Below are 27,720 nucleotides of genomic sequence, written 5' to 3'. Positions count from 1 at the left end.
TCCTCAATAAAGAACATAGCTTGCACAGACTCTTATTTACAGAGAACAAATCGATGGTCCCCAGAGGCAGAAGGAGTCAGGAGATGTGTCACTAATGTGACATTAGTCAGGGCACTTGTTGTGATGGGCACAGTGTTAAATCACTATATTGTAAAGCTGTAACTAATAAAACACTGTATGGTAACTAACTGGAATTAAAATAAGAAATTAAAAAAAAAAAAGAGGGGCACCTGGGTGGCTCAGTGATTGAACATCTGCCTATGGCTCAGGTTGTGATTCCGAGGTCCTAGGATCTAGTCCCACCTCAGGCTACCCACAGGGAGCCTGCTTCTCCCTCTGCCTATGTCTCTGCCTCTCTTTCTGTGTCTCTCATAAATAAATAAATAAAATCTTAAACAAAAAAAGAGCGTGGCTTTCGAGGGCTGAAAGTCCCTTGTCTGGAGGCTCTTTGAGAATAATATAAATAACAAGAATTTAACTTAAAACATAAGCACCTTCCTTGACTCTAAAGACTGTTAAGGAAGTGAATACCTTTACTTTGTTCTTCCCTCTAGACCCTTGAGAAAGAATGGTTCTCCCCTAAAATATCTGTTAGGAGCCCAGTAAAGTAGATGCCGAGGCCAGAAAACAATTCTTTGTGTCTGAAAAACAAACTGGGCTTAGGCTAGCATGATGTTATCCATGGTTTTGAGTTGTTTCTAGAATTTTGTGCAAAATGATGACCTTGAACTATAAATCTCCAATGGTATCCTTCAAGTTCAAAGAGAACGTACTGAAGTGGATCCAAAGTGACTGAATGAAGTTACTGAGGCAGACATCAAGTAGGGCAGTACTCAAAGGGCAATGATGAAAGAATAAGCTTTCTTTTGTTATATTGCTTTCCTTCAGAAAAAGTCATCCAGTATTTTACAGTTATTTCATCCACCTAATTGCAAATGCTCAGGTTTCTCTGACACAGAATTGTGAATGAATCATTTTCTTAAAGCTATGTGATGAATTACTATTGAGTTAAATGCTTTAAAAATTATCCAGTTGCAGAATTGCAGTATTAAAAGCTGCTCTTTAAAAGTTCTTGATAGTGAAGCTTGTCTAGCTCAAGCTAAGGGAGTAAAAATCAGGTCAAGATAGTTAATTTCACCTATTTTACTGTCCATTTTTGCCTTTCAACAATGCTTATAATGATGCAGTGTGATGAGACAAATTCAGGATAAAATAATCTGGTCAAGTCCTTTGAATAAAAGGAGAAATATATCAGGAGCTTATCCCTAATGTTAGATCATTTAATTTTTTAAGTATATGAAAATCCAAGGCACACATTAAAAATTTAAATGCCATAATAATATATGCTCTAAAATCAAATGATTTGATAAAAACTCTCAAGGAAATTGTGGTTTTTATTTTATAGTTAAGAATTAATGCTTTTCCCTCCTTTACGTTTTTTTAATCAACATTCTTCTTATTCACTTTATTAAGAGAATTTTCTTTCAGTTCACATGAAAGATGTAGGGAGAGCCATCTAATTGATCAGACACCTGGTTGTCTAATAATTGGTGTGTGGCTACAACTATGCAATCAACAAGGAGGCAATGGAAATATGTTAAAATAAAAGGCTATACACTCAGTCCATCATGATCTAAGGCAAGAATCACTGCTACTGTGGTGCATTTGGAGTATTTTTAGCCTCCATTTATTATTCACGGCTGTCATGTGTGAGATGATAAAGGGAATATATAATATTTCAATGTTATTTTTATTGTGTCTCCTTTTCCTCCAAAGAATATCAATTTGAAAAATTCTCAGCTTTTAACCCATTTCTCACTCTTTTTTTGTAACTAAAACAGTTGGCCCTTGAATAACACTGGTTTGAACTGTGGATTTTTTTTTTATTATTTATTTACAGTACTGCAAATGTATTTTCTCTTTCTTGGGGTTTTCTTAATAACATTTTCTTTTCTCTGTCTTACTTTATTGTAAGTATGCCGAACATGATACACATACAAAATTCATGTAAATCAACTGTTTATGTTATTGGTAAGGCTCCTGGTCAACAGTGGGCTATTAGTAGTTCAGTTTGGGAGAAGTCAAAAGTTATATACTAGGGCACCTGGGTGGCTCAGTTGGTTAAGCATCTGTCTTCAGCTCAGGTCATAATCTTGGGGTCCTGGGATTAAGCCCCGCATTGGGCTTCTTGCTCAGTGGAGAGTCTGCTCCAGGATTCTCTCTCTCTCCTTCTAACCCCTCTCTTCCTTTGTACTCTTTCACAAATAAATAAATAAAATCTTTAAAAAAAAAAGTTATGCATGAATTTTCAATTGTGCAGAGGTCAGTGTCCCAATCCTCCCGTTGTTCAAGGGTCTCTTTTACATGGCTTCCTCTAAGCCAGAAGGGCCTCTGCTTGCCTGCTGTGGTACATACTGTAGTTGCTTTGTGTCAAGAGAGAGCAGTGGCTATCAGAATCTTAATTTCCCTTCAGCCAAGGAGGGCTGCTTCTTCATAGGCTTATGTCTATAAGAAGGACCTTGCAGTGGCCATCAACCCCACAGCTTAACATCCTAGTCCTATTTCTCTGTATTGAACAGTGTAATTCTACAATGTACCCTCAAATAATCTTGGCATGATTCTGTTATGTATGAATTTCACTTACCATGGTTTAGTTAAATAATACTAATCCCTCAACAAATTTCAGATACCACAATATGTTAACTGTAAGTAATTGCATAAAATGCAAACTTTGCTACTAGCTCTTCAGTGCACAAACCACTACTTAAATAACAGATGTACATTATGATTGGTGACCAATCGCATCACTTCTTTCAAAGTCTGCAAGTGATCAGTCATTGTACTTCTGTTATTGAGTTCATGCACATGCACATGTTGCCTTTTTGTCTCTGTGTGATAAACTCACTGTCATCCTACCAAAAAAAAAAAAAAAAAAAGGATAATTGAAGAGACAATTGCCTAACAAAGGGGTAAGTAGAGCATAACAGAGAAAAGTGATAGGGCTACAAGTGAATTTACAATAGAATCATCGACTTCCATACCCTGTTGGTGGAGGATTGCATCTGGTGCTCAAACCCCTCCTGTACTGGCATCACCGGGTTTCCTATGCAAAGGCCAGGCAATCTGAGCTTGCTTTCAATACCACAAAGAATGCTCTTAGGCAAATAAGCAGGGAGACTAAGAGGTTGCTTGTGGTGGAATATAGTAAACACGCACAGAAACTGTCCATTCCATTGCCAATACATGAAAACTGGGTCAAGAGAGTATGACATTTGACACTAAAGTTTCCTAGAAATACTGTATAGATGCTTATTTGCTTCAGCAGCTGGGGTTGGAAAACTTCTCCGAAGGGCCAGATAGTAAAAAATGTAGTCTGTGAGTCTCCTTATGAGTCTTTTTGTTGTAACCATGTGGTTTTTACAGAGGGAAAGCAGCCATAAACAATAGGTAAACAAAAGAAGGAGGTTCAATAAAACTCTATGGCTACTAAAATATGAATTTCACAAAATGCAAATGTTCACTAACTGCATCACTAAGTTTGCTCATTTCAATGCTTATAATGTAAAAACCAAAGCCATACAAAACAAACAGCGGGCTAGACTTGGGCTGTGAGCCATAGTTGCCAACTCTGCTCTTAGAATGGTAATATAATAGAAATATTTGGAGAAAATGACACTTAACAAATGTTTCTTTGTTATAATAAATCAAATAAGTCTCCATTTTTGAAAGAAAGGGATTGAATTACCATATAGTAATTCGTTATCATATTTAACTCATTAGAGTTGCCTTCCCCAGCCAATCTTCATAAAATGGCAACACTGGCCTTCATCCTGTACTCCTCATCCCACTTTCTTTACTTTATATTTCTCTGTACCTAGTCATCATATGAACTATTTCATACTAACATGTATGTTTGTTTATTGTCTCCTGAATATATTTTAAGCTACAACAGGCCAGGGATTTTTACTATTTAGTTACCAGCACTATGAACAGTGACTAGAATTTAGTATGACTATTTGTAGCAGAGTTAGATAATTCAAAAAGAGTGAGTTGGTAATCTGAGAACCCAAGAAATGCTGAAGAACCAGCTATATTGAAGGGAGACAATTATACTCCAATTTCATAATTAATACTTTCCAATAATTGGGTCAGAGATTAAAAGCAAACAAATAAAATCTGTGTTTTCCTAATGTGGGAGAAAAAGCAATATTAACAGAATTATCAGAAAGTCACATTTTCTATTCAACACATGAACACCTGTATAAAAATGATTTTAATCTAATAGAATTATAGATTGCCAAATATATGAAACTGTTACTTATTTATCCCCATGCTTCAAAGGTAGACATTGGCAATGGTCACCTATAGAGATTCTATAAACAAGAAACTTAAAGGGAAATTGGAATTATGTACAACAAAATACCTCTTACTAGAACGTTATGATAATAGACCCAGTAAAGCTTAAGAATAGTAGACTATGTGAGAATAATTTATTTGTATAATTTCTATAAAATATACTTAATTTAATTATCATTACAGTAAAAAATAATATCCGTTTTTAATTTTTTATCTGGATAATGTTTAAATTGACCTCAACATTCAAAGTCTTATGCAAAAGCATAGCTATATGCTTTTATAAGTCAACTCATGTTGTTCATAAACTTCCTTTTAAAAGAAACTTTGTCTAGAAGTCAGATGCTTACCACTGTGATATTCCTTAGCTGGGTTTGTTTATGAACCATAAGCCTCAACATCAATGACTAGAGGCTTAAGTATGGACAAAAATTTATCAGCAATGAATAGTATATAACACCATCACTTACTAATCAGTTAAGTTTTTTACATGTGTTCCTGTCAATATTTCTCACAGTGTCTTAGAAATATGTAATCTTATTATTCCCACTCTCTATTTGAGGGACACCAACATTTGGAATAGTTATTTGTCTTACTAAAGATCACAAAGCTCACACAACTCTAATTGTTTCAATTTTACTAAAATGATTAAATGTCATGCACCAAAGAGTATTTGGGATCATTGGTGAGGCCTTGAATTCTGTAGATATCCCACAAGTCTTGAAATCATTAAAATTGTATTTTTTGAAAACCTCTTACATTTCTAATAAGTGCATATTAATATGGATTTACATAATATGTGTACATGTGGTATGTATAGTATGTATTTACATGTATATATAACTATGTTTTTAAAAGTTTAAATCTAGTATAAACTTATTTTTGGTTTGGTGTTTTATTGTTGATGGAAAATGGAATACTTGATTTTTTGTTTTAGTTTGTTTTTATATATATAAAAAAGTAAGTAATTCAATGTACAACTATATTCCCATATGACACAATGATTCCATGATTCTGGGAATTCTGAGGCATCAACATTCCCACTTTTCCTGGCTCTTGCTTACTCCAGAGAAATTGAAAATGGCATGACTCTCATCATTGAAATTATCTCCCTCTCTCAGCATGTATGGTTGGGTTTCTTGATAAATATATGTAGTTACTATGACTCTTGTGTAATAGCATAAATTAAATATGCCTATCCTCTTTGGTATTTTTTCATGAATTTTGCTCTTGCTGTTAAATCACCTCTTTTTTTTTTTTTTTTTTGTTAAATCACCTCTTGGTGGATATATCATATGTGTATAGATCATTATCTACAGATATACATTTGTATTTCTGTACCATATTAATGCTGCATGGTCTTAAAAGAATTCCTCAAAAATCTGACATCAAACTGCCCGATTGTGAAACAGAACTAAACATAAATTTTTCAAAAGCTTTGACATTAAATAAAATACATCCTATAATTTTGGTACCTCAAATAATTTTATCATATTCATAAAAAATACCAAAAAGCACAGGTTGCTATCCAACATGTGAAATGTTATTATTAGTAGAACAACAACCACGAAAAAGCAAATAGGTAATAATTAGGCATAATGAAGACAGCACTTCTTGTGAGTTAGTCACATATTTGTATAGTTTTCTAGAAGGAAACATTTTCAGTGATGTTTTACACACATATTTTTTGCAAATCATGTATCTAAAATATCAGCTTATGTATCTCTTAAACATAAATGTGCAGTGGCCACAAAAAAACATGCACATGACTGTTCACAACAGCTTATTTTTAATACCTAACATTGAGAAGATCCCAGGTGCCTATCAACAGGAAAATGGATAAACAATTATTATCAAACAATTAAAAGAATGAATTATTAGTATATATGATCTCTTGGATGAATCATCAAATATACTGATTGACAGAAACCTTAAAGAGTATGAAATGTGTGATTACATTCAGAGGAAGTTCAAGTATAGGCCAAACTAATTTAAAGTGAAAAAATGTTAAGGAATGGTTCTCTTTGAAGATGTAGAAGCTGGGAACTAATTAAGAAGGGATATGAACTTTCTGGGATAATGGTAATATTCTATATCTTGTTAGGGGTTTGAATTATATAAGTTATGTATTTGGTAAAACTCATTTAAAGATACACTTAAGATTTATTCATTTTACTATATGTTAATTTCACTGAAAAATCTCTAAAATATATTGAAATCTAGTTAATAATAGCATTCCAGTGTTTTTAAGATGAAATATATATATATATATATCTGAATTCATTAAAAACTTTGACAGATGAGCACAATATTAACTATAAAATTGAGCTGTGTATAGATGTTCATTTTATGATTCTTTTAATTTCTATATGCTCAAAAATGTTATAAAATTTTAAGAAAATAAAATAATTAAAAAGAGATGCTTTCAATGTACCTGGATTGGTGCAATAAAAGTTGTAAGCACAAAATGCTAAGACATTACAAAAGATGTACAAGATGCAGCAAAGGGGTGGGGGGATATTAAAGTTGACTTAGACAAGCAAAGGAAGGCATGATAAAAAGGAATAAGACACTGAAGCAAATGGCAATGTATATGTGTGAACTGTACTGCAAGTAGTATAAAACTTCCAAACTGAGGAAATGAGTTGTGAAATTTGATAAAGATTAGAAGTATCAAGATATTTTTGATGGAGAGAAAATAGGAAAAATCTGCCGGTTAAATCTGAAATGGTAGACAGAGAAGGATAAATACACTGCTAAAGAATGGGCTCTACCTGGGGGATGGGAGACTAATGAAGGTTTTTATTACTATTATTACTTTATTATTATTATTATTTTGTATTTTAGTTATTATGCTAAAAGTCGTGATCATTTGATTTGCCAGTAGTGAGCTGGACAGGTATTTCACAGTCACAGAAGAATGGAAAATTTACATTTCATATCTAAAAGTTGCTTTTTATACATGGATAATTTAAGTATATAATATAGACATAAAAGTTAAATAAAAATAATTTTGAACATTTGTATTAAGAGACTTTTATTTTAAAAACAATATAGCAAATGAGAACTTTATAAGTTTGTATTCATGTATATAAGTTTTCTGTAGATCAAGCAAAGACACGTTTTTGTTATTTAAAAATACTAATTTAATAGTTCTCCATGCTTACCCTTAGAATAAAATTTAAAATACAGTCTGAATTCTTACAAAATATCTGTGATATTACATTTTAAAGATATGTTATTGAAATGTAAAGCTTATGAGAAATTGATCAAATAGAGAATTTTAAATTAAGGGGAAATAGTTAAAATATTTATAATTCTGTGTGCATAAAACTAATTTACAAAACATGAAAGAGAAATAAATATAATAGGGAATATTTAATTTTTTCAATTACCTACTTTTTTATATTCCTAATATGTTCTCTAGAGAACTAGTCTTAGAAGTCAATAAAATCCTAAAGAAAAATCATATAATAAGAATTAAAAGTATATCAAGCTTTTACGCTGGCATTTTAAAAAGTCACTCTCAGCACAACTCATCATTAATAGGTTAAATGTGGGCAAAAGGTTAGAAAAAATAATACAGATTTCAGAATTACACTGATCTTTGCATTTAAACTCTACCTTAACATACTTAGTAGAAGGTAGAAATTAAGAATGTTTCTCAACCTTTGTCAAAAATGAAATGATCAAGAATATACTGTCAACATAAGTTTGTTGTATAAAGTAAATGAAATTTTGTATATGATGGTGCTTAGAAGGATATTGAAAATATATCATTGATGAATTTTATCATTCCCAAATGTTCAGTTATTGAGACCTCATATAGATTCATAATATTTTCTTAGGCTTGAAGGGTCATATTAGGAACATTATTTAGGTAATAGCAATCTTCTATTTACAATCTGTTTTTCAGATCTTCAAATGATTATAAATAAAGGAGAATTTCATATAAACACAAAGTTTACCTTGATAAATGTTATACTTAAAAGTTAATGCTTCATATACATATATATGAGATTTGTTCATTTTGGACATCTACTAAGATCAGTTAAATAAGTTGTAATTTAAATATGGCAAATATTTACTGAAAGCCTACTAGAAGCAACAATGTACTGGAAGTTAGAAATGTAAAGTTCCTGGGGTGCCTGGATGGCTTAGTCCTTAAGCATCAGACTCTTGGTTTCAAAGGCTCAGGTCATGATCTCAGGGTCGTGAGATTGAACTTTTGTTGGGCTCCACTCTGGGTGTGGAGCCTGCTCAAGATTCTCTCTCCATCTCTGTCTATCCTTTCTCTACTCCCCCACTGTCTAAAAAAATTAAGAAGAAAAGAAAAGTTTCTGTCTCTAGTTTGCTTTTAATTCAGGAAAGGGAGTTAATCTATTACATTAGAACAAATATACTCATGAATTTTTACTTGTAATTATGAATATTTACTAATGATCCTTCAGATTCAAGACATGTTTCACTTTCTAATTAAGCTCAGGCATGAGTTTGAATTACATTTACTGTAAGAAGAATGTGCAGGGATTTGATCAAATTGTTAGTGAGTCATCATCTACATTATATCCGGGCCGTTCTAATTTATTACATGATCTAATTTAGTGCTTTGAGTTAGAATTATAATCTCTATTTTAGAGATTAACTGGCATTATTGTTTAAATTGCTAAATTATATTTGAATAGTATTACTAAATTTGTGAATACTCAAAAATTATTTAACCATGGAAATGTTGACGATCTACTTTATAAATATGTGAAAGGGAGGGAAATGTCAGGTTGCCAGTAGTTTAATTCCAAACAAAATACCTACATTCCAAAAGGATAGGACATAAATCAAGTGAAGTAATCTATGGAGAAAAATTCTAAATGGAAAAGAAAGAAAACAGAGGCTTCTGTTTACTGGAGAACAGAAGACATGCTGACATGTCCTCTGGTTATAACACCAATACACTTGGGCAAATTACAACAATAACACTATTTTTTGGCATTGCCTGTTTAAATGAAAGTGAGAAAAAGACCCTGCAAGGACACAACCAAATAGCTGAAATAACAGTGAGGTAACCTGAGAAAGAGCTAACTGAATTCAAAAGTCAGCACTTCCCTGGCACTATCCTACCTGTGATAGGATCTGAAGCACCTGCCCTGGGCCTAACAGAACCCGGAAGAGTGAACCCGAGACTTTGTGTGAAGCCTGGAGCTTTAAAGATGGATGTTAGAGTGGTCAGTGGTGCCCTCGGTTCTTGATTGAAGCTAACTCATCTTTGCAGGATGAAAGCATCCCCAAATTAGGACCCCAAGGCCCCACAGAGTAAATGCAACCATGGCTTCAAAGTAATATCACTCAACACAAAAAGAATCAAACTAACAAAAAATGAGACTTGTCAGTAACAACAGACAACGGGTTTAGACCCTCACACTTTAGATTTTGAAATTATTCATTACAGGATTTAAATTAAACATGCAAAACACTTAGACAAATAATAGATGAAATTACAAAATAAGATGAGAACATAAACAATTATAAATCTCAAGAAAAAGAGGGAACTTTCAGAAATGAAAATCGGTGAAATTACAAATCCACAGGGGCCTCTGCTCTTAATGATGATGATGTATAAACTTGCATAAGACAGACTATCTTCATGTAACAATAAAGGGACAGTTTTAAATGCAAAAATGATCTGTTTAAAGACTTTAGAGACTAAAAAAAAAAAAAAAAAAGACAGCAACCATTTAAGAGGTCAAAGACCCATAGAAGGGGTGTGAATTGAAATGAGTTTCACATTCTTTGTCATTTTCTCCTTAAAAAATTCAGATTTCATAAGCAGCCTGAGGCTGAGAGCCCTGGGAATATTTGGCTCCAGTTTATTGGGAGTCTCATGGCTCCGGGAAGACACTTCCCTGCAGTTCTAGACAATCAAGGCAATTAGTTGCTTAGACTCCAAAAAGAGAATAGCAGGGCATTGTTGCTTGTCCTCTATATGCATTTGCTGAGATCTAACACATATCTGATGAGAGGCAGAAATCCAGGCAGAAGATGGCAGCTAAAATGCTAAAAATGAGGTAGAGCTCTTCCTTTAAATCTGCATTTGAAAATGAAAGGTTATTCAGGGCCACTGTGGAGGGCCAGCTCTTATGTAAAGATTGAAAACAAACCAGGAGAACAGTAGCTCTCACAAATCCTGCCTTTTAGTCTCCAATCAATCCAATCCTGATTTGGAAGAAGGGTTTTCCCCTTACTCAAGTGTCTGCCAAAAGGAAAGTAATTTCTCTCTGAGACTACTTCATGTTATCCACAGTCTCTATTTTAATACACAAGAGGCATCATTCTTCCAGAATTGCCAAGTAATGCTACGTTCCCTATTACAAATTTACAGTAAATGTAAAATATTATCATTATGCCTCTTAAAAATGAAAGGATCACGTCATAAACTTTAAACTATATAATATAGGTGGGCAGCCCGGGTAGCTCAGTGGTTTAGTGCCGCCTTCGGCCCAGGGCCTGATCCTGGAGACCCAGGATCGAGTCCCATGTCAGGCTCCCTGCGTGGAGCCTGCTTCTGTCTCTGCCTCTCTCTCTGTGTGTCTCTCATGAATAAATAAATAAAATCTTAAAATAAAATAAATATATAATATAGGCAATTAGCTGAAATAAATTTTATAATAATTAGAAAAGAATAACTAATATGTCATTCTATATCATTAGGTACATGATTTTATACATAAAAATTCAATATACAAAAAACTCAGTTTCACTGTTAGGAAGAGAAATATAAACATAATGATAAGAATATGTACATTTGTCATTGTACATTTTTTTCTATCACACTAGAAAATTTTTATTTTTTTAAGGCAGAAAATTGGTTGCAAAGGCACTTAAACTGGCATTATTATATAATTTGAGGATGCCATAAATTCTTACAAACTTTCTAGAAAGAAATAGGCTCATCTGTCACAACAACATTACTTTCCTACCCAGTAATATTTCTCTAGAAATCTTTATAAAGGACACTCAAAGGTTAGGAAAGACTCTTAATACATGCAGATACTAATGATGGCACTATTATTATTTTTTAAAGATTTTATCATTTATTCAGGAGAGACAGAGAGAAAGAGAGAGAGAGGCAGAGGGAGAAATTATTATTATTTTTTAAAGATTTTATCATTTATTCAGGAGAGACAGAGAGAAAGAGAGAGAGAGGCAGAGGGAGAAGCAGGTTCCATGCAGGAAGCCTGATGTGGGACTTGATCCGGGGTCCCCAGTCCCCAGGATCAGGCCCTGGGCCAAAGGCAGGTGCCAAACTGCTGAGCCACCCAGGGATCCCCTAGGATGGCATTATTTTGAGTAAAAAGAATTGGATCCCACCAAGTGTTTAATAACAGGATTAAACTCAAACTGTGGCATTTCCATGTAAGATTAGTGAGCTTCTTGATATGATGTATTTTAAAATTGTAATGAAATATAAATTTACACATAAAATATAAATAATGAATAAAAGCAACAAAAATAACAATTTTAAAGATTATAAATCTACATATATTTATATTTAGATACCTATCTAGATAATCACAGAGGCATATGAAGACAAATGTTGATAGATATATCTCTAAATAAATATAGATAGATAGTTATGGCTGTACACAATCACACACATATACATAGAAATTTGAGAAAGGAAATACACTATTCTATTAAAATTGATGAATTTTATTATTCCTAAATGATTATGATTATACTTTAGTGATAAGCTGATTTTTCTTATCTATGCTATTATATATTTATCAGATTTTCAATTCGTACACTAGTAGACAGAAGAAATTAACTCCAAAAAAATCAGTCAGTATCAGAATGTAATTCCAATAAAAATATTTTGATGCAAATATTTTCCGTTAAATACTACTGCCAAATTTTATTTCATAGCTTATATAAATCATACATAAATGTAAGTCAATGTAAACACTTGGAAGTAATTAGTGTTTTACCTTTAAATCAACTTTCTAAAATTTTTATGATGATTACTGTGTGATTTGTAATAAAGTTCTTACCAAAATAACAGCAAATTGATCAATATAATTTACTTCATTAATTTAAATCTGCATTTGATTTCAGTTGACATTATTTAAAAAAAACTTTTTCCTTATAAAAACAGCTTGTATTTATTGCCTTTTTAAAAATCATATTTAATTTTATGTCCCCTCATTTCTCAATTCATAGTAGAACAAATATGAATATTATAATAATGTTTTAATTGGCTTTAAAATATGCTATAAATTATTACATTCTTAAAGATTTATTTTTCAGCATTTTCCTGTTCTAAGAGTAAATTAAATCATACTTTCTAAAACACATTGCAAATTTCTATTTATGGCTTGATTCTTTTTTCTGTTTGATTCATCATTTTTGAATGTTCATATTAGCATAAAAAGCATTTACCATACACGTGATATAAATATGTTATTTATATGAATATCTAAATCCCACTTTATGTCATATCCCTGTTATTTCACAGAACCCTGATAGTCTCATGTCTCCAAAGTTCCTAAGTTGCTTGGCCTTGTTCCAAATTAGAAAGGTCAGCCCAGGTTTCTGCTGAGTCCCCTGAGAGGCCCTTTTTTACCAACTGTGTTGGAATGCCTTGATGCAATTTAGTTTAACCTCTTTACATAATACTCCATGTCACTTAATGAATATAATTTATACCAAAATGGATATAAAGTATTTGAATAGGCATCTCTCTGATTCTGACAAACTGCTTTCTCCACTAGGAACATCACCAGCCTTCCAAGACCTCTGTGGTTTCAAATCAGAATTGATCCTCTAAAGTGTCTCACTGAAGCCCACTGTGCTTCTCCTCCACTAACAACCATGCTTTCATTTCTCTATTGTCCATAATCAGGTATAAAGGATTTGTCTCCATTTTTTTTTTTGAAGATGTCACTTTTCTTCAACTGTAAACCTTCGTATTTGATGTACCTGCAGTCTGGAACTTACCGGCAAGACCATCCTTCCATTTCAATAAGGTATTAAAGTAATCCCTAATAATTCTTTAGATTTCAGCTAGAAAAACAATAGGAAGAGACACTTTTTCTATACTTCCTTACTTTTCTAGACTAGAACAGGTTTGCTCCACAGGCATTATACTCATTCTACTTGCAATTCCCTTCTTGTAACATTCATTTCATTTGCAAGTATTTTGTATACTATCTGTTTTCCCGGATGAACTTGGTAGCTCTGTGAGGTTAGGTTTATATTCATAGTATTCAACACAGTACGCAAGTTCTTAACACATAAAATACTTTCATCAGTACGGAATGTGTATATATATATTATATATATATATGACTTTTTTTGTACATATATATATATGACTATGAGAAGAGAGAGAGGAGAGGCCAGTGCTCTGAATTTTCATGTCTATGGAAAATCTGCAAGTATTTTATCCATAGTTTATTGATTTCATTTGATATATTATCTCAGTAATTATGGAACTGAAGAGGAATCCCAACGAAATGTTTATATAGCCCTTTATAAGGCACAATATAAGTATGTCAATAACTTCAAAAAACCACACTATTACATATAGATTATTTTTTCATATTAATTATGCCAAGTAAATTCTATTTTTTTGTTTCTTCTGATTATTCTTTTTTTATTTTTACATTTTATTCCCTTTTCCTCATTACCTTCCAAGAAAACACAATTTTAAGATAAAATCTTAATGCCTATTTAAAGATAAAAGTTAATAAGCTGTAGAAAGCACTATTAAAGCAGTAAAAGCATGATACAAATAGGAGAGATTACCGTGAAAATGTTCTATTTGCTCTTGAAATCCCTTGAAACATTGGGCTTTTATGTTTCTGCTTCACTAGGAAAAATAGGCTCTCTGAGGTTTGGTATTAAGTATCAGATTTTTATCTAAGTTTACGGGATATTAACATCTCATCTTGATAGGGCTAAGGATATGGTAAAAATTTCTTAAAGTTCCTTCAAATAATTTTTTCCCATCATATTACTGATTTAATGTAGAATATCTGTTTAAACCTCCTGTATTATATTATGTTAAGCCTCTACCTTACCGAATATGTGTAACAATAGCTAAATTGTTGGTGTTATTCGATTCTAAAGTGAAAGAGACTCAGAATCCCTAAGATCAATTTTTTAAAGAATTTAAAGAATTTAAAAAAGACTGCTTAGAGAAATTAAAAAGCTGTCAACAGTTTAACTCAGTAAACTCCATAGTCTCATAGTCTTTTATGCTACAACAATTTAAAGTCACCAGATTTTAATATGCAAATTTAGTCATGTTGTTTGATTCCTTAATTGTATAGTAATTTTTATACCTATTTTAAATTGTGTTTATTATTTACTCCTAATCAGAAGGAAACGAGGTTCAATACTCTTCATCCACCTCCTCCTCCTTTTCCCTCTTTTCCCTCCTCTTCCTCTTCTTTTTCTTCAGAAACTTTCTTAGTTTGAAAAAATTTCTTTGGAATTTTAGTACAAGTTCTGACAATTTTTTGATCAGATTTGTATTTGATAAAATTTTTTTCTATTTCACCACCTTACAAAAGAGGGTTTTGAGCCACTCTTTGTGAAACTCTCTGATATGTTCTCTTATGTAATAACATATGCTAAAGACTTAGTAAAAATTGGAAGAAGAGGAGAGAGAGAGAGGTGAATGCCATTTCCCTGCTTCTTAAAGCAAAAGGTTATTTATTCCCTTTAACTGACAGTTGTATATATAATATATATATAATATATAACATACATATAAATATAAATTCTCTAGTACTCTTTTAATGTGATGATTACTAAAAATCAGTGTCCCAAGAAATAGGAATTAAACTTCTGAAAAAAATTTAAACTAGTGAAAACCCACCTAATGGCCACAAGAGCTTCAGGACAGACAAAAATATGGAAATATGTGTCTTTCCCTATTGATCATATGAATTGTTTATTTAGGTAATAAATGAACTGTTGTTTTGGGATTTCACTTCACAATGGTGGAAGTAAGTTTCATTGCTTCCTTCTTTTAAAACAAATTTATGAGAGAGAGAGAGAGAGACAAAAGAGAGAGAGCACATGGGGAAGAGCAGAAGGACAGGGACAAGAAGACAGCACAGAGTATGGAGCCCAAGGTAGGGCTCAATTCCAGGACCCTGAGATCAAGACCCTAACTGAAACCAAGAATTGGAGGCTTAATAGACTGAGCCACCCAGATGTCCCTTGTTCCTTCCTTCTAATTCTTTAATAACAAAGTTCTTCAATACAGATCAAAGATGTAACCCACAGTCTATAGTTGCCAACTATAACTTTTATATGTACATTAAACATATTGAGGATTGGGGCACCTGGGTGGCTCAGTTAGTTAAGTGGTTGCCTTCAGCTCAGGTCATGATTCTGGGTTCTGGAATCATGCCCTGCATCAGGCTTCCTGCTCAGTGGGGAGTCTGCTTCTCCTTGTCCTTTTGCCCCTCCTGCCCACTTGTGTACTCTCATTCTCTCTCTCCCAAATAAGAAAAAAAATTTAAAATATATATATTGTGGATAATTCTATCACTCATCAGATGCAAACATATGACAATTAAATTATTTGTCTTATGTAACCACAAGACAATGCGGGCCTTTTGAAGGCCCAAATTGGAATTACAATTAAGTTTGTAAAATATAACTGCTGCAATTATCACACTCCTGTATAGTTGTCTATTTGCCTGGTTTCTGTATGAGATTCTAAATGCCTCAAAAGAAACTCTTCTTCATAATATTGCTCTCGGCAAGCATGTGCCTGGCACATTACATTTTCTTTGCTTAGAATTGAAATATAGTTGTCAATATATCCAACACATTATTTAGCCTGTGTTTTGCAAGTAACTGCTTTAAATCCCCTTTTCATTTCATATGAAGTCTGGCACATAATGCACATGAGATAAAGGATTTAAAGATAAATAATAAGCAGAAGCAGCAAATGCAGACTGGAAAAAAAGAGATATTCTTTAATTTTTTCCCTTTATATTAAATCTTAATGTATAAAGCATATGAGATTTGTTGGTATTATACAGATTATGATATTAAAATGGTGCCATGGTATGATACCGGGTTTGTATTACATAGAGATCAAGAATTGTATACCTTTGTTGTTATCCATTCCTCCTACAGCATATAGAGTTCCAACTGTAGATTTTCTAGGTTTAGTTCTTGGACTTTGCATTAAAGTTCTTCTTTCTGGCAACAGATGATATTTCATTGCTTCCAGAATCAGCTTTTGACATTCCAGATCATTCTTAAATAATGCATGGTTTTCTAGGTCAGCCAATATCTGTGAATAATACATAATCCCTGTTAATGTTTTTATAGGAATAAGTATATAATATCAGTAGTTAAAATTAGAAACTCAATGCCTATGATATTACCCCTATATTGAGAAGGATGCAAAGTATAATAAGAATTAATCACATTGACAAATAAAAATAAATATGAGTAAAATGGAAGGCTTCCATGAAAAATGGAATGGATTTTATTTTATATTCAATTCAATTTATTATCATTTTATTACATAGAGCATAAAAGAACTTCTAGAGATCACTTTTTCCATTCCCTTTCCTCTTCTGAAACCTGTTTATAAATTGAAAATAGTTGCCTGTGTTGGCCATAAACCTGTGTAGAGAAAGAAATTTTAAAATATCCTTCAACAAATTCATTGTAACAATCTTCATAAACATTCACATATTTAAGATAGTCCCCTTAAATTAAAAAAAAAAAATCAGGGGCACCTGGGTGGCTCGGTGGTTGAGCGTCAACATTTGGCTCCGGTCATGATCCCAGGGTCCTGGGATCAAGTTCCACATCAGACTTTCTGCAGGAAGCCTTCTTCTCCCCCTTCCTATGTCTCTGAGCCTCACACTATGTCTCTCATGAATAAATAGATAAAATCGTTTTAAAAAATCAATAAAAATGAAACCAATTGTCCTTATCTCTCTAAGTATGCAAGCAGCTAGAAAGTTGTATAGTAAACAAAGTAAAGTTTCCAATAGTGAAATTTAAAAATTTTATACCAAAAAATCCAGCACCCGAGGAAGGAATAGAGTATGATCAGATGTTTGAAGCTATATTATATTCCTCTTTTGCTACACCAGGGTTTCATCCCCCCAAATTCTTCTGTGTACATTTCTATGAATATATCCAAAATACCTTTTTTTCCCTCTTCTTCTGTTTCTATTTAGATTCTCTCTCTCTCTCTTTTTTTTTTTCTGGGATTCTTTCAATATCACTTTCTTTTTCTTAATAAATCAATGTTTCATATCAAGTGACACTTAAATCTGTCACATAGATTTAGAAAATTAAGAAGTTAAAAATTTAATATTAATACACTGACCTTTTGTTCCACATCAATAAGACACTTTACCAAATCTGTACACACACATATATATATATATACATATTGAGTGAATGAGGTAATATATGATAGTGGCATATAACTAAATAATTAATTTTAACATTGTAACCTTAATTAAGTAAATTTATTTAGACATCATGATACATACATTGTTGGAGGTGACAAGAAAAACATAAAACACATGAGATAACGTATTAACGTGAGAAAGAACAATAGCTCTGAGGCTGAATAAGGAATGTAATGTATAGGGCTTCCAAAATACTTTGGAATACAGAAGGAAGATATTCAATTAAATTCTTGGCTACGTTGAACTTTTTGTATACTGAAATCTTAGTTGCCTTCCTACCCACTTTCATTCTGAACGTTAATCAAGGAAAAACAATTTTTTTTTTTTAGTATGGAATAGGACAGCAGATCTCTGATGGATTTTTAAAAGACTATCTTTTACTCTTTCAGTAATTAAAAAAAAATTAAGACGTAAGAGAATATCTATTTCTAAGAAGACCCTAGTGGTCTTTATAAAGTGAAAGAAAAATATATTTTGATATGACTTTTGGTCATCTGTGTATCAAAGTATAATATTTCTACATTTAAGCCTTTTCCTTTCCTTAAAAGGAAAACAATTAGCTTTTCCAGTGATAAATGTAGATATGGCTGAACTTGGTTCCCATTAATTCTTCTTTTTTATCTCCTCTTCTCTCCCTTTTTCACCTTTTTGGAGAAATTTTGGGATTAATTGATCACAAGAAATCATTTTTTTTTTTAATTAGGAGCGCACTCCAGGAGTATCTTATCCAGTTAAGTATCAAATAAAAGGGGTAAAAAGAAAAAAAAATTAAAAAAAAAGAAAAAATTAAAAAGATATATTCTTCATTTCTACATTTTTTTTGGAAGACTATAATTCATAATCAAAAAGTTTAAATGGAAGGGTAAGTGATTAGGTTTTAGGTAAACAGATTCATGGCATAGGTGTAAATATTTTAAAATTTGACATATGAGTAGGTGTCATTTATATTAAAAAGAATTCATACATTATTCCTAATATGTAGATGACTCTTTTACGTAATCAAAGTACTAGTTTTAGCTTAAAAGTACCTCTAATGCCTTCTTTTTTATTTTGTTGCCATGCACAAATAAGGCTAGGACAATATTTAAATAAATACAAGACTTGGGTTTAATTTCTTATATTTTAATCTTTAAACAAATGTGCACATTAGTTTTATGGGTCCAATAAGGTATAATTAGTTCAGTAAACAGTTTAAGATTACCAAGATATAATATTGTTTAAAGAAATTTCAATAAGTTATATCTTTTATAATGATTCAGTCTTGTGAGTTCTTGTAATCCTACATATAAAAAGGACAGTTGTTAGCTTGCATTATAGTTTTTATTTCTTCAGTAAACTTTACAATAGGTTAATATTAAATTAATTTGTTAAGGTTAATTTTTAAATACCTTTTAGTATTGGTCACTGGAATATTTCTAACTTTGGTTAGAAATATTGGTCACTGAAATATTTTTAACTTTTCCTGGTACCTTATTTTATAAATATAAAATGGACATAGATTAAGAGAATGAATGACATTATAAAGCTAATATTAAAAATATTAATTTCAAAATCTACTCAAATAGCTATATATGTATTTCTAAACACACAATGCAAAGATAAATAAGGATTCTTTCAAATTTTTCATAAAAAATAAGTAACTATAAAAGAAAACTTGAGGAATTTCACCAAAATACAGTATCAGAAGACAGTCAACCCTAAGTACTTAATTTATAATACTTTCAAATTATATTTTTAAAGAGAAATTAATTGTTCATTGATCATAGATTTATGCACAATGAAAATTATTATAAATTATTTCAAAATATGACAAGGAAGATATACAAAATAAAACTAAAATTTGTAATTTATTTCTTTAAAATAGCAAAGGTATTCTGTTCTTAAATAATTTTTTCCTTTTATTAACAGAGCATTGTGTAGTATTTCTTAGTTGTGGCATATCCCTAATCATTTGGCAATTTTTAAATTTTATTTTATTTTTTAACTGAATTATTTATAAATAAAAAATATATATAAAATATTTATATATGTATATATAAAATATATTTATAAATATATTGTTTTTACTTATTGTTGTGTATTGACTGTGTCTATATTTCATCTCCTCTGACAACACTTTTTAGTATCATATTTCATCCCAAATTAAAACAAATTCAGAAAAATAAAATGGTTAAGCTGTCTTTTAAACTTGAGCTATCTTTAGATTTTTGCAGTGATCCAAGATTAACACAAGTATTGCTCTTCCCTATAAAATGGAAAATAGTTTTTTTTATATTCTTCAATTTTTAATTAAATCTAAACTATTGTGACAGCTCCTTTGCCACTCAAATTTACAAAATATATCAATATTTTGATAATTATATACTACTTAGAAACATACTCATGTTTATATACAAGGATTTGTACAATAATTGCCTACAAATTAGATTTTGTTCCTAGGATACTATCAACCATACATACCTCTTCCAGTCAAGGATGATCATAATACTTATTTTACAACTTAAATTCTTGGATGTTTCACAAAATTTTCACTGTTAGAACAATCATTGACTACATCATTATAAATTGTGTATTAAACCTCAAGAAAAGATCCTACTCTCTACAAACAATAATGTTTCAGAATATTTAGTCAATAAAAAGAGATCATAAATTAAAATATCTGAGACTCAATAAGAAGAACAGAATAGTGTATATTAACAATTAACAGGGACACCTGGCAGGCTCAGTGGTTGAGCATCTGTCTTTGGCTAGGGGTGTGATCCCCAGTCCCGGGATTGAGTTCCACATCAAGCCCCTGCAGGGAGCCTGCTTCTCCCTCTGCCTATGTCTCTGCCTCTCTCTGTGTGTCTCTCTCATGAATAAATAAATACAATCTTAAAAAAAAAACAATTAACATATCTGTCAATAGTAACTCTGAGCGTGAACGGGCTTAATGACCCCATCAAAAGGCACAGGGTTTCAGACTGGATAAAAAAGCAGGACCCATCTATTTGCTGTCTACAAGAGACTCATTTTAGACAGAAGGACACCTACAACCTGAAAATAAAAGGTTGGAGAACCATTTACCATCCAAATGGTCCTCAAAAGAAAGCAGGGGTAGCCATCCTTATATCAGATAAATTAAAATTTACCCTGAAGACTATAGTGAGAGATGAAGAGGGACACTATCTCATACTCAAAGGATCTATCCAACAAGAGGACTTAACAATCCTCAATATATATGCCCCGAATGTGGGAGCTGCCAAATATTTAAACCAATTAATAACCAAACTGAAGAAATACTTTGATAATAATACACTTATACTTGGTGACTTCAATCTAGCTCTTTCTATACTAGATAGGTCTTCTAAGCACAACATATCCAAAGAAACGAGAGCTTCTTTGGATTCCTTGAAATCCACTGGACCAGATGAATTTCACAGATATCTACAGAACTTTACATCCAAACTCAACTGAATACACATTCTTCTCAAGTGCACATGGAACTTTCTCCAGAATAGACCACATACTGGGTCACAAATCGGGTCTGAACCGATACCAAAAGATCGGGATAGTCCCCTGTATATTCTCAGATCATAATGCCTTGAAATTAGAACTTAATCACAACAAGAAATTTGGAAGGACCACAAACACGTGGAGGTTAAGGACCATCCTGCTAAAAGATGAAAAGGTCAACCAGGAAATTAAGGAAGAATTAAAAACATTCATGGAAACTAATGAGAATGAAGATACAACCGTTCAAAATCTTTGGGATGCAGCAAAAGCAGTCCTGAGGGGGAAATACATTGCAATACAAGCATCCATTCAAAAACTGGAAAGAACTCAAATTCAAAAGCTCACCTTACACATAAAGGAACTAGAGAAAAAGCAACAATTGGACCCCACCCCCAGCAGAAGAAGAGAGTTAATTAAAATTCGAGCAGAACTAAATGAAATCGAGACCAAAAGAACTGTGGAACAGATCAACAGAACCAGGAGTTGGTTCTTTGAAAGAATTAATAAAATAGATAAACCATTAGCCAACCTTATTAAAAAGAAGAGAGAGAAGACTCAAATTAATAAAATCATGAATGAGAAAGGAGAGATCACTACCAACACCAAGGAAATACAAACGATTTTAAAAACATATTATGAACAGCTGTACGCCAATAAATTAGGAAATCTAGAAGAAATGGACGCATTCCTGGAAAGCCACAAACTACCAAAACTGGAGCAGGAAGAAACAGAATACCTGAAAAGGCCAATAACCAGGGAGGAAATTGAAGCAGTCATCAAAAACCTCCCAAGACACAAGAGTCCAGGGCCAGATGGCTTCCCAGGGGAATTCTATCAAACGTTTAAAAGGGAAATCATACCTATTCTACTAAAGCTGTTTGGAAAGATAGAAAGAGATGGAGTACTTCCAAATTCGTTCTATGAGGCCAGCATCACCTTAATTCCGAAACCAGACAAAGACCCCACCAAAAAGGAGAATTACAGACCAAAATCCCTGATGAACATGGATGCAAAAATTCTCAACAAGATACTAGCCAATAGGATCCAACAACACATTAAGAAAATTATTCACCATGACCAAGTAGGATTTATCCCCGGGACACAAGGCTGGTTCAACACTCGTAAAACCATCAATGTGATTCATCATATCAGCAAGAGAAAAACCAAGAACCATATGATACTCTCAATAGATGCAGAGAAAGCATTTGACAAAATACAGCATCCATTCCTGATCAAAACCCTTCAGAGTGTTGGGATAGAGGGAACTTTCCTCAACATCTTAAAAGCCATTTATGAAAAGCCCACAGCAAATATCATTCTCAATGGGGAAGCACTGGGAGCCTTTCCCCTAAGATCAGGAACAAGACAGGGATGTCCACTCTCACCACTGCTGTTCAACATAGTTCTGGAAGTCCTCGCCTCAGCAATCAGACAACAAAAAGACATTAAAGGCATTCAAATTGGCAAAGAAGAAGTCAAACTCTCCCTCTTTGCCGATGACATGATACTCTACATAGAAAACCCAAAAGCCTCCACCCCAAGATCGCTAGAACTCATACAGCAATTTGGTAGCGTGGCAGGATACAAAATCAATGCCCAGAAATCAATGGCATTTCTATACACTAACAATGAGACTGGAGAAAGAGAAATTAAGGAGTCAATCCCATTTACAATTGCACCCAAAACCATAAGATACCTAGGAATAAACCTAACCAAAGAGGTAAAAGATCTATACCCTAAAAACTATAGAACACTTCTGAAAGAAATTGAGGAAGACACAAAGAGATGGAAAAATATTCCATGCTCATGGATTGGCAGAATTAATATTGTAAAAATGTCAATGTTATCCAGGGCAATTTACACATTTAATGCAATCCCTATCAAAATACTATGGACTTTCTTCAGAGAGTTAGAACAAATTATTTTAAGATTTGTGTGGAATCAGAAAAGACCCCGAATAGCCAGGGGAATTTTAAAAAAGAAAACCATAGCTGGGGGCATCATAATGCCAGATTTCAGGTTGTACTACAAAGCTGTGGTCATCAAGACAGTGTGGTACTGGCACAAAAACAGACACATAGATCAATGGAACAGAATAGAGAACCCAGAAGTGGACCCTGAACTGTACGGTCATCTAATATTCGATAAAGGAGGAAAGACTATCCATTGGAAGAAAGACAGTCTCTTCAATAAATGGTGTTGGGAAAATTGGACATCCACATGCAGAAGAATGAAACTGGACCACTCTCTTTCACCATACACTAAGATAAACTCAAAATGGATGAGAGATCTAAATGTGAGACAAGAGCCCATCAAAATCATAGAAGAGAACACAGGCAACACCCTTTTTGAACTCGGCCACAGTAACCTCTTGCAAGATACATCCACGAAGGCAAAAGAAACAAAAGCAAAAATGAACTATTGGGACTTCATCCAGATAAGAAGCTTTTGCACAGTAAAGGATACAGTCAACAAAACTAAAAGACAACCTACAGAATGGGAGAAGATATTTGCAAATGACGTATCAGATAAAGGGCTAGTTTCCAAGATCTGTAAAGAACTTATTAAACTCAACACCAAAGAAACAAACAATCCAATCATGAAATGGGCAAAAGACATGAAGAGAAATCTCACAGAGGAAGACATGGACATGGCCAACATGCACATGAGAAAATGCTCTGCATCACTTGTCATCAGGGAAATACAAATCAAAACCACAATGAGATACCACCTCACACCAGTGAGAATGGGGAAAATTAACAAGGCAGGAAACAACAAATGTTGGAGAGGATGTGGAGAAAAGGGAACCCTCTTACACTGTTGGTGGGAATGTGAACTGGTGCAGCCACTCTGGAAAACTGTGTGGAGGTTCCTCAAAGAGTTAAAAATAGACCTGCCCTACGACCCAGCAATTGCACTGTTGGGGATTTACCCCAATGATTCAGATGCAATGAAACGTCGGGACACCTGCACCCCGATGTTTCTATCAGTAATGGCCACAATAGCCAAACTGTGGAAGGAGCCTCGGTGTCCATCGAAAGATGAATGGATAAAGAAGATGTGGTTTATGTATACAATGGAATATTACTCAGCAATTAGAAACGACAAATACCTACCATTTGCTTCAATGTGGATGGAACTGGAGGGTATTATGCTGAGTGAAATAAGTCAATCGGAGAAGGACAAACAGTGTATGTTCTCATTCATTTGGGGAATATAAATAATAGTGAAAGGGAATATAAAGGAAGGGGAAAGAAATGTTGGGAAATATAGGAAGGGAGACAGAACATAAAGACTCCTAACTCTGGGAAACGAACTAGGGGTGGTGGAAGGGGAGGAGGGCGGGTGTTGGAGGGGAATGGGTGACGGGCACTGAGGTGGACACTTGACGGGATGAGCAATGGGTGTTTTTCTGTATGTTGGTAAATTGAACACCAATAAAAATTAATTAAAAAAAACAATTAACATTACATAAAATTCTAATGGGTTGATCTGTGTCAGTCAGGCAGTTCCTTTGCAAATATACCCTAACTCCCTATCACCTTGGTAGGCTTTCCTTGTGACTAAATAATGATCCACAAATTAAAGGACAAACCTGTAGCTGCAGAATGAACATATTCAAGAGACATGTATGGTATTCAGAATTCACTAATGTGAAAAATCAGAATAATTTATTCATTAATAGCTAGAATTCTAGACAATAACTTTGTTAGAGCATTCCAGTGTACAGCAATTTCATGAATTTTGATTAGACTAGTTCTTTGCAATTGTGTGTAGTAAAGCATTATTATTGTCTTTTTGCATACTCTTCTTAAAGTTCCATTGACTTTATTACTCACTACACCTTGGTTGGGGGGGCGGGGAAAGAAATTCCACTATTAAAACAATTATTTCTTAAAAATGATCTCTACATGTGTCATTAAAATGCCAATAATTTAATTAATATGGTTTGAGAAATTGAACCATGCTGAAAATAGCCACATGTTTAGCAACATGAAAATATTGATGAATGCTTTAATTCTATATATTTACACTGAGACACTCCTCAAACTGCAGTTTTCCAAGAGTATTTATTTTTTTTAATTTTTTCCAAGAGTATTTATATGAATTTACTTCAAATGCTTGCAATAAATTGGAAGTTATGACTCTAAAATGTATTGTTTCATGAAAATGGAATGCATTATTCAAGTATCTAGTTAGCCTTGTTTTTCCAACCTTCGAATAAGAAAATAGAATAAATTGTTGTATCATTCAGAAAAAAATTGTCTCCTTTCTGTATATTTTTCCTTACTATGTCAAAAACAAAGCTATCTTGGTTAGAATCTTTGTCATGATTCTCTGCACTAAATTGCATGTATACATACTTCTTTAACATTGTAAACGACTCTTTCTTATATCATAAGCAAACAAAATCAAATGCATTGATTTATCTGTGCTACATGACCTACTCTTCTAATTACATAAAGGGCATAGTATTCTAATTTTATAGTAAAAGTCAAAATATTTATATTATAAAAATTTGCATTACAGACTTTAAAAACATCATAAAATAGTGTTATTTAGAAGAAATAAATTACAGTAATAAACTCCTGTCATGTTAATGGCTAGAAACAAGAATATATATTGTAAGCTATTTCTTAAGGAAGAGTAATGCTGCATGAATGAAGACATAATTTGAAAGGCAACATGACTAATAGGATCTGTGCAAAGCATAGCAAATACATCTATACCTTCCACCTGGTCAGGAAGTCCATTGGAATATGCAATGCAATAATAGAAAACACCTAAAGTAAGATAAATTTAAACTTACTATGGACCAAAGGAAGTATTAACTCTTCCAACACTATATCCTTGGGCTATCAAGGTTATGAAAACATCCTTACATTCATAACAGTGCGACATTTCATATACCTCATATTATTTCATAATATTTCAAACCTTTGTTTTGCTCCTGGGTGTTGTGCTAAAAAAATCTACTCACGAAATCTGAATCTATAAAACAAAATTGATTCCTATTAGAAGTGACAGTCCTTAGAGAACAAGTGACAGTTTCATATATAGTCTTTCAAGTTTTCTGCTTGACAAAATGAATAGGATGAATGATAAAATATTATCATATACCATAAGCTGCAAGGAAAAGTGATTTTCTACTTCAATATTTTATAAATAGGTTTGATAAATAAATTTTCAGGTATTTTTATTAAGCAGTTTCTAAGACAGAGAAACAATGATTTAATGAGCACATTCAGTGCTAAATAAGCCCCGAGCCTGTTTAATAGTCAGTATACGGCGCTGGTGAAAGGAGAGTTATCAGAGAACTCTGTAGCAACATAATAAACGGTGAGCTCCTGGTAGTGTTATTCTGCTTTGCAAAGGAAGATACAAGCTGCCTCATGCCTAGAGAGGTTTTCTCTATGTTTCCTTCCTCTCAGATTTTCAAAGACAGATATAGAAGAAAATGGACAATTACTTTGAAAACTTGGAATAGAAGTTAGTTGGTAAGCCAGTACTCACAGAGCCTCATTGGCTATTATTTGAGTCTCTGCTGTGGCTGGAACAACCTAAGCTTGTAATAGAGGATCTAGCTCAGCTGTAGCCAGGATATCAATCTGCAGCCTGAAAGAAATTCATTGATATGAGTAGATAGGTCTTTTTAGTACAGTTAAAACCCCATTTATATCCAATGAAAATAATTTTGGCAAAGACTAGAATCATGACGTATTAAGAGATGGATATATCCTTTCTACTGGCATAATCACTATTCTGGCTAAACTACTTGAATATATTATTTATATTCTGGTTAAGCTATATGGAGATATTATTTATGTCTTGAAATAAATGAAAAAGTGGATAGAGTGGAGCTTTCTATGTCTTCTTCTGTGCTGTCATTTCAAAACAAAAACAGAAATTACTGACATGCTGCTGCTTACATCAGATATATCTGAATAACTCATACTCAACTATTTGAGGAACAAGAAGAAACCATCTACAAAATAAGGATCAGGCTAATTAATTTTGTTCTGGATACAGAATATTCGGAATTCTGAATATTTGATTGCCTTGAGTTGAAAAATAATTGGTGGAACTGACAGTACAAATAAAGAAGAATAATGACATAATCACAATGAGTAGAGATCATCAAATTAACTCAAATAATAGCACATATCATATATCACTGATAGCAGTTATTAGTGACAAAAGGATGGGGTTTAATGCTGCTATAATTTATAATTCATTTTTAGTTATTTAATATAGATTTGCTATTCTATAGGTATCTTGAAAGCTCAAAATTTCTAAAACTGAAATAAGTTATTGCATGCCCTGCATGAACATCATCTTCATCCAGAAAAATTTCATTTCATCCTAGGTGGGCTCTGGACTTTGCACACATTCATTCATTCATTCATTCATG

General features: G+C 32.8%; 1 protein-coding gene across 2 annotated transcripts in view; it reads right to left on the bottom strand.

Moving 5' to 3' along the window:
• The window catches only part of KLHL1 (kelch like family member 1), a 356,958-nt gene that overhangs the window by 91,040 nt on the left and 238,198 nt on the right, over positions 1-27,720 (bottom strand). For both annotated transcript variants that reach the window (XM_041730855.1, XM_041730856.1), the window contains exon 6: positions 16,483-16,669. In XM_041730855.1, the coding sequence (XP_041586789.1) occupies positions 16,483-16,669 (187 nt within the window). The remainder of the gene's footprint in view (positions 1-16,482; positions 16,670-27,720) is intronic.

The sequence above is a fragment of the Vulpes lagopus genome, chromosome 16, assembly GCF_018345385.1.
Source record: "Vulpes lagopus strain Blue_001 chromosome 16, ASM1834538v1, whole genome shotgun sequence".
In the NCBI taxonomy this organism is placed as follows: Eukaryota; Metazoa; Chordata; class Mammalia; order Carnivora; family Canidae; genus Vulpes; species Vulpes lagopus.
Note: the sequence above shows the minus strand (reverse complement) of the source record. Positions and strands in the feature narration are given on the sequence as shown.